Source organism: Protopterus annectens, chromosome 9.part0 (assembly GCF_019279795.1).
Source record: "Protopterus annectens isolate FY-2018-M chromosome 9.part0, PAN1.0, whole genome shotgun sequence".
NCBI lineage: Eukaryota > Metazoa > Chordata > Ceratodontiformes > Protopteridae > Protopterus > Protopterus annectens.
Genome location: NC_056743.1, coordinates 1,304,422,518 through 1,304,436,543, shown reverse-complemented (window position 1 = coordinate 1,304,436,543; position 14,026 = coordinate 1,304,422,518). Strand labels below are relative to the sequence as shown.

Below are 14,026 nucleotides of genomic sequence, written 5' to 3'. Positions count from 1 at the left end.
ATATGTGACGTCCCCTCCTCTGGACCAGTTATCAAGGAGCCTGAATCCTCACCACTGACACCAGTGAGGGATGTTCACCTGGGACAAACATAGCTACACAAAGTAATTTCAGATGCAGTTCTCTGCACCAAGCATAATTTCCCTTAAGAGCACACAGGGAATACAATCAGTCCGGGGTCTGGGTTCCTCTTTCTCTCTCTCTCTCTCTCTCTCTCTCTCTCTCTCTAGGCCACCAATAAGACTTCCACTGGCACAGCTATAGAGTTGAGTCCTCAGCTGAGTATCCCAGGTCAGGTCCTCCACCACCCTCTCTGTGAAACCAGTGCTCTATGTCCCTGCTCCAAGTAGCTGAGAAACACACACACGCACTTTGAGATTTGATTTTCTCACACACGCGTGTGCGCACTCACACACACACACACACACACACACACACACACACACACACACACACACACACACACACACACACGTGAAAGGCTGACACAGATTTACTAGTGATGCCCCTCTGTCCAGACTATAAGGTAGATACTGCCACCGGGACACTCCAAAGCCAGCTACTCTAAGGCTCCAACAAGGGTACTCAATTATACTGACTGAAATTAATACTAATATAAATGGTAGTGTTTGACCAATGTAGTAAGGCTTCCAGGAGTGGCCACAGTGTCACCAAATAAATATAAATACCCTTAAAGATTAAAACATTCTCAAAAAGACCAGTCACAATGAAAGTTTTAAATATATTTCATAATAAATAATAAAAAAACACAAAATACTAAATATCTATTTACAATAAACACCACAGTTTCAATCATAGGAAATATTAAAATAAGTGACTGCCTTGGAGTAGTGGTTAGTGTTGTCGATTTACATGAAGAGGTTGTCTGGTTTGATTATCGACTGGGGTGTCTTCTGTGCAGTCTGCATGTCCTTCCTGCAGCCGCTTGGGTTTCTGTTTTTCTCCCACAGTCCAAAGACATGCAGTAGGTGGACTGGACACCCTAAATTGTCATTAGGTGTGAGTGTGTGTGTGTGAGTAACCACAGCAGGGCTAGCCATCTGGTGGTGTAAACCTTGGCTTGAGATGATTGTCACTGTTGGTGACACCCCAACCCCATGTGCAAAATGGGAAAAAGAGGTTGAGGATGGATGGACAGGTGAATAGATTGACACAGATACAGAAAAACAGTACTTAACTAATCTCACTATATTTTCCAGACTGATCTAAAGAATTACTATTCCCTGGTTACTTACTAAAGCAAGGCAAGATGAAGTGGGTGAGTGATCCTTCTATGTCAGGTTTCAAAAACAGACTACTCTTAGACTTCTGTCTCATCTAACATTAAAACATCATTTCAATGCTGGATTACAGAATGACATCACATACATCTGGTCATCTGACTTCTGGTTCCCATACTACCCCCTTTACTAGAAACTAAACCAGAATTTTGCAAATATGTGTTACCATGCACAGAAATAGAGCTTTGCTAAGATGTGTTATAGCATCTAGAAACCATAATACCATTTCAATACTTCCACCCTTCCAGGGTAGCAATTAACTCACTGCTAAGAACAGTACAGCAGGATTCTTAGTTCTTGTTTTCACAGACATTTTGTCTCTGGCTGCAATCAGAATTGTAAGATACAATCTTTATGCCCTAAACCAGGTAATTTAATTTCAGTCTATTTTTCAAAGTTAGCTGTACTGAGGTTAACCTCTTCTCTTCCAATATCCTCTAGTACAATATTATATTTGTTATAATACAGTCTGAGATACAGGTGTATTTCTTTTTTCTGTCCAGCAGAACCTACTGTTGGTACATTTTTTAACACAAGCAGATTTACAAATACATTTTCAACACAAGCACCTGCACAAATCAGTTTGATATACAAATGACATATAATTCATCATTAAACTCCAGCTAACAATGCTGGTATATGTTAAACATCCACTGCCCTACTTCTCCTGGCATAGCTGGCAATACCTCACATTGTCATACCATATTTGAGTTTTCTTCCAGATAATTATAAACTCTGTTAGCATCAATTCCATTATATAGTTTATACAGCATCAGAAGGCAAGTTTTTGTTCTATAGTTTTTAGGATAGCTAGTATTTAGGTAAGGTCGGGGAGATGCTAGTAAAACTAATCAAGTATTGGTGAAGAATGGTTATGGAGCGTAGAGTTCTGAATGAAGAGAAATATTTTGATGATATGGCAAGCTGAAAATAACAGTTGCATTCATCCTGGAGATATACAGGATCAGATCCATTAATTTTATATGTGAAGTTTTAATTGTGTTTTAAATGAGCTTGCATTTTGAATGGATTTCAGTGGAAGTGGGATGTGGTGCCATAGCTTAGTTACACTATTTGAGTTTGGATAGTCACCTGCAGTAGTAGTTGATTTGGCTGTAGTAATTGGTGATTTTTCTGTCCAGCATAAAATTCTGTTGGGAAAGAAGTGTTATATTATGTTGTTAAGGGATAGAAACAGAGTATAAAGAATTAGTCCAGATAAAATCACTTTAGCTAGTAGATCTAGGAGACTCTCTCACTCTCTCTCTCTCTGATGCCCTCCCTGTGGGAGGAATAAAGACACCTTGTTGAAATTTCCAGTAATTTATTCGGTTAAGCAGATAGATAGATGACTGTTCTTGTTAAGGGATTTGCAATATTATAGCTTACACAGAAGTCTGTGCATTGTAGTTAGCTGAGAATGTGCTAGGTGATGTGATAGTTCTAACCAGTGTAATTCTCTGATGGTTAGGTATTGATGGGTGCTATTGTTATAGCTTACTACAAATTTGGCTATTTTATTATAACATTGCCATTGTTTTTCTTGCTGCATGTGCAGGATAGGTTGAATACTGTGAGCAACATACCTGCACTCTTGCAGGTATTGCCAGTGCAGCAAGCTGAGTCATCACCCTCCCCTTGGGAACAGTGAGGTGGTGCTGGCCATACACTTCAGTCCTTCCTTTGATCCCTCCAAATAATATATTGGTAGTTAGACTGTCTAAGGTGCAGTCAGAACTTTATCCTTCTATGCTTTGGAACTGGGGGATAATAGGGTCAAGTGTTGACCCTTGAGAGAACACCCATGGTAGGATAGTCTAAGGAAGATAAGGTATTACCAAACAGCAGTCATTCTCTTCAACTGGTCAGGTAGTTTTTAATCACTAAATGGTATCATCAAAGAAGCGAAGATTATTAATTTTGTGAAATAGTCGGAAGTGAATGACTTGGTTAAAGGCCCTTTTTGGTCAGCAAATAGTGCACCTGTGAACATCATTTTATCTGTTTTAGTTAATGGCTTTTAGTTTACTGATACACATTTTGACTTCATCTTTGCTTGTGGCATTCAACGTACTGTATATAAGGCTGCACAGTACTGTATATAAGGCTTTCCAAACTATTATTTATCTTTGTTCACTTTAAGAACTGACTCAGTGATGGTAACACTTGCCTCAGGCACAGTTCAGATTCTGTTTTGATTATGTTTTAAATCAACATATTATCCATCAAAGTGCCAGTACCATCACAACTTCTTAATAGGATGCTCATTTCACACTGAAGCGTCTTAAGAGAAGATGCAATTCTAAATGGAAGACGTCAAAAACAGGATTCTAATAATGGAGTGATAAAGATTGCTAACTTCCTGCTACTGTGATCAACAGGTGTCAAACTAAAGATGCACATGCCCCAGAGTCCCAACCAGCTTTGTCTCCACTCTTGCCAAAGTAGATAGTACAAACATATTTTTCATTACTGCTTTATTTAAGTCTACACAAATTCTGCCTTTGCCATTTTTCTCAACCACCAGAAGCAGGGGTGTGCACTGTTCTGTAGATTAACTGACTTCAACAATCCCAGTGACTACATTTGTCTCATTTCTTCCTCCTCTTTGGAAGGAAACAGGATACTTCATGAAATAGCAAGACTATCAGGACTGCATTGACATTCAGTTTAATCATAAATGGTTTGCAGCTCAGCAGATTGGTATCTTTATGTCCTTGCTCAGCTATACTTTTGAACTTTCCTCTTTTCATCAGTTAGAAACTTCCCTACTCACTTCAGTTTTTCCACCTGAACTTTGGATATCCACATAAATCTTTCTCAAGAAGGAATGATATACTAGGCTCAACAATGTAATAACTGCAGCATTAGCAACTGTATACTGTATCCTGTTTGAACTGTAATGATGAACCATTCATGTGAATGTCCACATTCATATTTCATTAGTGTCTAACTTATCCAGGGTTATGTCCAAGAAAAGTGTTTCACTGTTTTATTTCCTGCTGCCAAGTGTTACTTATATGGTTTTGTACACCCATTCAATGTGATCAAGCTTAATACATTTGCAATACATTTTGCCACTCTCTGGATATACCCAGCCATAATCATGCTATTGATGCTACTAGGTGCAATACATTTTCTACTGTATGTTGTTAATGTATGACATAGCAGACTATTTTAATTTCATATCTTTGCAGCTCTGCTGCCATATTTTCTTGAGTACAATAGAATTTCTAAAATCTCTATCTACTCTGCTCCTAGTATTGCAGATTTTTCAAACCTTTTTTGAGTATAAACAAGTTTGTTATAATTCTTTGTCCCTTATGATTTATTCTGATACATTTTTCCTATGAAGCTTCTAACTTATTATACTGACATTCCTACAGTCCTTTTAAAACTGTCACTGTCTCCTTCTTGATGGGTCAGTGAGTTCCAGACAGATTACTTACTGTTTTGTTCAGTCCAGACATGCAGTTCATGTGCCAACTCTGGTACCACCAGGAAAGTCTTCCAGCCCTGCCGCTTCTTTGACTTTAGGATGTCCCCAAAAATGTGATCCCCTATGTACAGGATGTCCTTTCCCTTCACCTCTAGGAGGTCACATACTATATCAGAAGAACCTGCAAAAAAAAAAAAAAAACTTACTATAAAAATGACAAGTGCTGCTTGTCTCAAAAAAAGATTAAAACATCTTACTTCAATGTAACTGTTAGAAGAAATACACTACAGAGGAATATTACTACTCTGGCATTACTAACATCTCTTTTTTCTGTAGCAGTTTCTCCCCCTGGGATAGGCCCCTTTGATATCAGCCGGTTCATCTCATGCCTATATACATCATGCAAGTCCTCATCTTTTGTTGCTTCTAGAACATGGTATTTGAGTTACTGTTGCAGTTTAGATCTGTTGATTTTCTCTCTAGAGAAAAGGATTGAAATTGTATTAAGCCTCATTCAGTACTGGTCCTTATCATGTTATCTTCCTCTGTTAAAGTGATTTGGTTATAAATAATTCCTTACCTATGCACTATGTCAAGTAGTGCACAAAGTGCTAAACAACATTTTTGCAGCATTGGCAAATGTGTTTTTGCAGCTGCTTTTGCTGATGGAAAAACTTTTTATAACAGTGCTTTCCTTACAATTATGCCATGAACTTAAAGTAAAACTTTAACCTCAGTGACATTATGGTAGTGAAAGCATGAAGTGTGTCCATGGACTTTAATGAGTGAACTGCCATGCATGTGCAGAGGTCTGTGGACGGAATGTTGTCTCTGCTTACAATGATATCAGGACGGACTACACTAAATTTATTTGGGCTATGGTTTAATAAAGACTTTTTATTAAAAATTGCCCAAATAAATTTTAAATTGGAACAATGCAAATGCATCGCAGCACTTAACTCACTAGATGCTGTAAAGCGCCCACTGTCATGATCAAATTGCTGTAAGTACAACATGGGCAGTAAGTACTGAAGCAAATGGCAAGTACCTTAATAGTCAGACACTACCTTAATTCAGGTAGTTTGAATGATGGAGCAATCATCATAACATGCTTCCTCTTGACACAAAAAACCTGAGAAGGCAGTTCAGGAGGGAACCTATGCTTTATTACGGCCTGGAACAACAAGTCTTGGAACATCAAAACAGGAAGGTTGCCAGCTTTCTGTAGTCAATGTTTCATTGCATCGGGACGGCCTAGTTTATGTACTGACTGCATTGTGGAAGATGGCCTGTTTTACTTTTGTCTTACATCCTCTCCCTCTTCTTTGAGTCTCTGCAACCTTGGAGTAGGAACATTTACAGGTTAGAGGTGTTGGGCTTGCCTCCATGTTACGGGGAGTACACTGGACTTATACTCCTGCAAAACATGTTATTGGGTGTTATTCATCCTCTTTTTTCAACTAAATGGCACATAATTAATCACAGTAAATTTAGCTTTACCTTTTTGCAAAGAGAAATGTACTCCCCCAAACAAAACCAATTTGTTACCCTGCATTCTTCTGTTTACTGGCACTCTTTTAAATTGGGGATATTAACTCAACCTTGGTTAAGAAATTCATATGCCTCCTTAATTCTTAAATAAATCTTACATTTCTGAAAACATGTAGTACATTTATATCAGCTCCACTCATGCATGTATTTAAGCTTTCAGTTGCATGAGAATTACTCTTTCCCTTTAGAAGACTTTCACTTTTACACTACTCCCAAATCAGGCCCAGCTGACATTAATGCTAATAGGCCATCTAACGCATCCCCCTTTCCAAACCTTTGGAATCTGTTGATTGTAATCTTTAAGTCATGTAAGTTTATATAAGCTTATCTATGGTGAACAACAACATAGTATCAGGCCCGGAGACTACACCACCACCATCTCTGTATTACAGTCAAAGTCAAAGAAAACTTTATTGTCATTCAGAACTACACAGCAGTGTAGCTGAACAAATTTACAATGCTTCATTCTCAATGCAGGAAACAGTTGCACATATAGACAGAGAAAAATTAATAAAATATCACAGTAGAATTTTAATAAGTAGCAATTTGTAAGTAAAGCAGGACAGCAGTGATCCACACCTATCCCAGAACAGGAGACAAGGAAGACAAGAAACAATATGAAGGTAATATTGTCAAAGTAAAATTGAAACAATAGCAGCATATCTATGAATAGACTGAATTATTGCAGTTTGTATATTGCACCTTACAGTCCTTCAGTATGTAGGTGAGCTACCTTAGTATTGCACTTAGTTATTGCACATCCATAAAATAAGCCCCTTAATGGGCTAGTTATGTAACAGACGTCATGGTTCATTTTTCCCAAGAGTTCAACAGTCTAATGGAGAGTGGAAATAAACTGTTTTTAGTCTCTCTCTCATTAAAAGATGAAAAAAGGTTATTTATTTGGAGCTGTAATTAAAGACTAGAACAAGTCCTTTGATGAAGTCACCCATCCCATTCTCATCTATGAGCTTTACAAACAGGAAATAAGCTCAGGACGCACAGAGTGGTTCTTAACCTCTTTAACATAAGCTTCATGGTCAAAACTGACTCATCAGAGTTCCTCCCTCCAGAGGTCTGTACTGTGTTCTGTATTATTCAATTTAGCATTTGCCTCACTCTAGATAACACCTCATTAAAGGCCTTCCTATTTGTTAATGATCCAGCACTAAGTAAGTTAGATTGTTCTGACTCCTTGATGGCATCTGCGATTGCTTTATCTTACTACTAGCATGTGCTGTCATTAATTCACTTACAGATACAGGTAGTTGACCTTCAAAAAATAAATACATATATAAAAATAAAGAACTTGTATTAAACTTAAAAAGAAAATAAGACAATTATTTATGGGCCTCATGCCAATCCAAAATGAGCAAATTCAGACTGGAAAGTCATTTCCCTTAATAATGTAAACAAAGACAAATGTTTGAAATATTGCTGAAAACAAAACAAAAAAACAAAACAATGCAAAGCGGAAAACTGGATATATACAGACCCCAATTTTATTATTGGCACTTTCATTTAAACATTGCTAAACTTCTTCAGATCTAACTGCATTCATTCACTTTTAAAACTTTTCATCATCACATGACTCACCAGTCCCCAGTAGAGTCATTAGATCTTAAAGATACCATGACCAGATACTCCATTAAAAACAATAAACTACCTTGAAACTGCTTTTTAAATAGCAGAAGTCATTACAAAATTAATACAACTACAGAAGGTGCTTGGCATTCATTCAGTGCATGTTACGTTATGATCATTTTCAACAATTAAATTATTACTTTATTATAAAAACTTAAAAACCATTGTAGTTGTTCTTACCATTTCAATATAAAATTACTGTTAAAATACTATAAAAAACTGCCACTTTTAAGAACTTGTATAAATAAACACATAAATAAATAAATATGTATCCAAATGTATAAATGACAAACATATAAAATCCACATAAAAAGAACATAAACATATAAAAAAATATAAAAAATGTGCAAAAAAAAGCATGCAAAACAATACATCCAAAAGCATGAGAACCCTGCTTGTCTATGACAGCAACAATGCTATGCTACTAGTATTCAAGGCCCCATGTTACGAAAGTATTTAATAAAATTTGTGTTTGCCTAAACAAATAGCCATTTAATGAGTCTTTCAATACAATTAATGCAGAGGGCAGTCAATGTTTTGAACTAAAAATAAGCTATGTAAGTATGTATTTTAGCACAAAACAATGTTTGCATGTAATTTAAGAAAGCTGCTTATACACTAGTTTTTGGGTGTGACATTAAGCTTTAAAAACTAAATAAAATGCATATTGTACTATGCTGATGCAGTTTTAAAATGGATGAGCATATCAAACATAGACTAGAATTTGCTGAAAGTTAAGAGTGTTGTGCAGTGCAAATTATTGTGGCTACTGGTAACATGCATTGTGATGGAGATTCAGAGATACTGAAAGTGCAACTGCACAAGACTCAGAATAGTAGTCTTCTAAATTATTTGAGGATATCCAGCATCTGTTTACTTAGTGTAGCACCTCTGCTGGGCATTGCGGGATCATCCAAGCTACAAGGCTAAGGGTCTGCAGGTTGGGATGGACAATTCTCCCATTCTGGGTGAGGAGGTCTACCCTCTGAGATAGTAGCCATGGGATCTGGTTGGTGAGCTCAAGGAGGAGGGGATAACAATGCTGTCTGGGTCAGTTTGAAGCTATCAGAATTGCTCTTGCGCCCTCTTCTCTTATTTTGAGAAGGACACAAGGTAGAAGGAGAATGGGGGATGCATAAATGAAGAGTTGTGTCCATTGGAAGGATAAGGCATCTGTTTCCCAGGCTGTCTCGTGTCTGTTCCTGTTGCAGAATTTTTGTAGGTGTGCATTCTTCTTGGATGCAAAGAGGTCCACCTGTGGAACTCCCCAAATATGGGTTATGGTTAGAAAAAACTCTGGATGCAGATGCCACTTGTGAGGGTCCATCAGTTTTCTGCTCAGATGGTCTGCCAGGGTATTTTGAACTCCTGGGAGGTATTGTGCTATTATGTACAACCCCATGGAATGTGCTGTTTCCCAGATTTACATTGCTAGATGGCACAGGGGGTAAGAATATGTCCCTTCCTGTCTGTTTATGTACCACATTACAGTGATATTTTCTCCCTTTATTAGCAGAACAAGTTCCTTCCAATTGATGTGTCTGTCCTGGAATTGAAATCCCACTTCCCCTGGGTTTGGGCATTCTGAAAGTGAGCCCCCAGGCTGTCTCTGAGGTGTCTGTGGTTAGAGTTTGACCCTATGGGGAGAATTTGAAGGGGAGGCCCTGATTCTGGGAGCAAGCCTGTGGCCACCATATGAACTCTTGCTTGAGGCAAGGGATCAGGAGAATCTGGGTCTCTAGGGACTGTGAGCTCTAGCACCATACATTCCTGAGGTACCACTGGAGTTTTCTCATGCGTAGTCTGGTAAGGGGAACCATCATGATACATGAAACCATGTATCCCAGAGCTTATAGGAATTCTCTTGCTGTGATGCAAGCTCTCAACTGGAACCTGTGGAAGTAATCCATCAGAAAGTAGACTTTATCTGGAGGGAGGAATATCTTTTGGAGTGAGGAGTTCAGAAGGGCCCCCAGGAAAACAATCTTTTGGGCTGGTGAGGTGCTGTATTTCTGGAGGTTCACTGTGAACCCCAGGGAAGAGAGAATCTCCTGGGTGAATTTGAGGTCCTTGAGGAGTTTTGTCTGATCTGTGGACAGGTATGGGTAGCTTTGGACCCCACTGGTCCTGCAGAAGACTACTGCTGGTGCCAGGCACTTTGTGAACACTTTTTTTTTTACAAGAAACATCTTTATTAAATTATCATGTGTGACATAGACAATCTTACATTTATATAAATGAAAATAAATCACAGCAGCACAATCTCAGTTGCAAGCATTACACCTTACAAACAGTGCCAACACAGCTGTAGCTGCAAACATTATACTTCACTTTTAATATATCCAGTCATTGTCAGTCAGCCATTACATAGCTCATCCAGATCCTGCCTTCTTTTAAGTATTGTTCCTCCTCTGTATGCATTGGTCCCACATTTCCCATTTTTTCCTGTGTAATTTACTCCCGCCCTTTTCTAAAGATCCCAGTTTCAGTTATTTTATCTCTGTTACTATCTTTGTTACTTCTAGTAAAGTTGGTTTAGACTTTGATTTCCATTTTTTAGTTATTGCTGTTTTGGCAACCATCATAATTAGACTTAGCAAGGCCTTACTATGTCTAGGCACTTCCAACTCTGTATCATAGATAAAAAAATAATTTCCCTAATCACTCCAGTTTGCTCACCCATCATCTCTGACAGAGCAGTATGCAGGGAATCTTTAAAGTCAGCCAACCCATTACACTCCCAGAAAATATTGTCCCAGTTACCTCTGTCTTCCCCAGCACATATCCAACATTTGCTGTCTACCCGAGGAAAGACTCTGAAGCCTGCCTGGGGTATAAAATATCTATGTAAACACTTCCAGGCAAAGATCCTAAATCTTCTAGATATTGTTGCATATTTGGGAGACATGCATATATCACCTCATTGTCTCTTGTTGAATTGCTTATCCAATCTCTCTTCACAATTATTCCTAACCTCTTCGGACTGATTCTTATAGTTATTATGCAATATTTTATGTGCCCTACTAATTATTCCTTTCTTAACAGCAACGTCTGTTCTAGATTCTACTAAGAACTCTACCAGTGCTGGTCTTGTGTTTAGGAGCCCCCTATTTCTTTCTCTTTGCCTGTACTCTGATATCAATCCTTGATATGAAAGGCAATCTCTAATCTGCAGTCTAAGTAAGTTATTGGCATCTTCCCATTCTGTTATCTTTCCCTCTCTAGTTATTTGCTCCCAATACCTTGATTCCATTGCCAATTTTCTCCAATATGCTCCCGCCCCCTCTTGCCTATGGTTTGTATCCCTATTTGTAATCACCCTTATCAGCAGAATCTACTTTCTCCATTCCCATATTGGCTTAGTTCTTAGAATACCTTCTGCTACTGTATGAATATAATATTCTGTATGATTATTGTTGCTCTTCTTAAAGGTTTGCATCAAAAATCCCAGTCTCTCCCTGTTACTTGAATTTCCCCCCATTTCTTCATCATCTTTTTCCATTCTGAATTATAGTTTTCTGCTTGTGCTATGTATAGCAGCCTTAACTGTATTGCTCTGAAATACCCATTCAAATCAGGTAATCCCAATCCACCCTATTCTATTGGAAGAATAAGCTTATCCCACAAGACTCTTGCCGTCTTCCCCTCCCAGATAAAATTCTTCAGCTCTTTAATAATCACTATCTATAACTTCTCCTCTAGTTGATAAAAATATGCCTAACCTGTATATAAGACTCATGATCTCCTTTTGGCTTATCCCAGTTAGGGGTTGCTACAGCGGAACAATGGTCTGCAGAACAATTGGCAGTGAAGTTTTATGGTGCTGAGTTGCCCAACCTTCCACAGAAGGCACACACATACACACTCACACCTAGGGCCACATTAGAGTGCCCAATCCACCTACAGCGTGTCACTGGGATGTGGGAGGAACCAGATTACTAGGAGGAAACACACGCTACCACAGGGAGGACATACAGATTTCACACAGAAGGCACCCCAGCTGAAAATCAAACAGGAGGACCTCTTGCTGTGAGGCAGCAACGCTAACCGCTGCACCACCACGGCCTCGGTGTAAGACTAAGGGACATTAGAACATTTTAACTGCTTGTATCTTACTATCAATATCCATATAACAGAGCTTCCATTTTCTCAATTTTTGTATTATTGTTTTTTGGTCTCTTCCCACATATCCTTAGCTGCCACACTGGTATCATTTTTAATCCATACTCCTAAATATTTCATCTTATCCTGCCCCCATAAGTATGGATATTGCTGAACCAATTAGTATGTGAGTACATAATTTACTGCTACTGCTTTTGTTTTAGCTTCATTAATTTTGTATCCTGAAAATGTTTGAAACTGTCTCAATATGTTCCACAGCACTGTAATGTCCCTTTCTGGTTTTGTCAGGTATACAGTAATGTCATCTGCAAATAGAACAAGCTTCTCTTGACTACCATACCAATTTTATCTTTGAATTTCTGAGTCTCTTATTTTCTTTGCCAATGGTTCTAAATATAATGCTAACAACAAAGGGGAGAGAGGACACCTCTGCCTAGTTCCTCTGCTCAAGCAGAGATTATCAGAAAGGACCGCATCCATTTTAATTTTTGCCTCTGATTCCTCATATATCCTCTTAAGCAACCTTATTCTTTTTTCAGGGGAAAGCAAATACTTCCATTGCTGTGCTCATAAAGTCCCAACTCACTCCGTAAAATGTTTTCTCTGCATCAAGACCTACCAACAACAGTGGTATTTTCTTACATTCTGCTTCTCTCTGGATCATCACTGTTCTGTTAATGCTGTCAAATGTTTGCCTCTCCTCCACAAAACCACACTGATCCATATTTATCAATTTTGGCATCACTTTTGCCATTCGTTTTGCCATTTAAACACTTTATAATTGTGATTTAGTATTGAAATGGGCCTATATGAAGCTGGGTCTGATGGATCTTTAACTTCTACAGGTATTAGAGCTACTACCTCTTTCCACCAGGATGTTGGTACTTCACCTCCTCTTAAAATACTGTTAAACAAAATATTCCAGATCTTTATCAGTTTTTCCCCCTCCTAACTTCCGATCTTCCACAGGAATGCCATCTATTCCTGGGGACTTTCCTGTAGATATGTTATACATCACCATTTTTATCTCATCTCCTACTATCCTTACTGTTAGTAATTGAGCCTCCTCTACCTCTAACCTGGGCAAATTAATTAGTCAATAAACATTTCCATTTGTACCTTTTCTTGATTTCCATATTTCTCTGCTTTATACAGATGTTTATAGAATTTTTGAAGTATGTCCAATACTTCTACATGAGCCCTTGTTAACTTCCTTATTATAGGTTCCATAAGCTTGGTGACAGCCCTTTCTATTTTCTGTTGTGCTAAAGGTTTTTGTGCTCTAGGATTATTATCAAAAAACAGTTGCTTAACAGCAATCTTTTTAAATTCATGCATATTATCGAGGTAATCTCTTATTTTCTATTTAGCATTCTGCATTTTCCCCTCTTCTTGTTCTGTGAGATTCCCCCTATTTTGCAGTACTTTAACACTTGTCAGTCCCTCTAAGTAATTGTTGTTACTTCTTACCCATATCTCTCTTTCTTTTATTTCCACCCTATTTTTAAATTCCACTTTAATTTTATCCCACTTCACAGCTATATTTTCAAAATTAATTTATATCTTCTCTAATAGCTCCTGAATAATTTCCACTGCTCATTTCTTAAGTTCCTCTCTTTTCACTGGATAGGTGGGAAAGCACCAGTGTCTCATTTTTATTTTATTACTCTGTATTTTATTTTAGTTATTATTGGTGCATGATCTGACATAGTTATTGGGTGCGTATCAAGACCTTCAATTAAATACACATGTTCCTGTGAAATGTATATTCTGTCTAGGTTAACCCAGTTTTTGTGTCTTGGAAAATAATATGTAAATTCACTCCAAACTCCTAGTACTAAATTCACATCTTTAATTGGCTTTTCAATATGCAATGTTATTTGGCTTGAATAGTTGTGTTTAATATAATGTGTTTGTTACACTTGCAGTCTTTGTAGTGTGCACAGCCCCACCCCCCCTCCCAGCTAATTT

At 38.0% G+C, this 14,026-nt stretch overlaps 1 protein-coding gene across 2 annotated transcripts in view; it reads right to left on the bottom strand.

Annotated features, from left to right (window-relative positions):
* LOC122812027 (cytosolic purine 5'-nucleotidase-like) overlaps window positions 1-14,026 on the bottom strand; it is a 563,563-nt gene that overhangs the window by 168,780 nt on the left and 380,757 nt on the right. For both annotated transcript variants that reach the window (XM_044084264.1, XM_044084265.1), the window contains one exon: window positions 4,749-4,919. In XM_044084264.1, coding sequence (XP_043940199.1) covers window positions 4,749-4,919 — 171 coding nt within the window. The remainder of the gene's footprint in view (window positions 1-4,748; window positions 4,920-14,026) is intronic.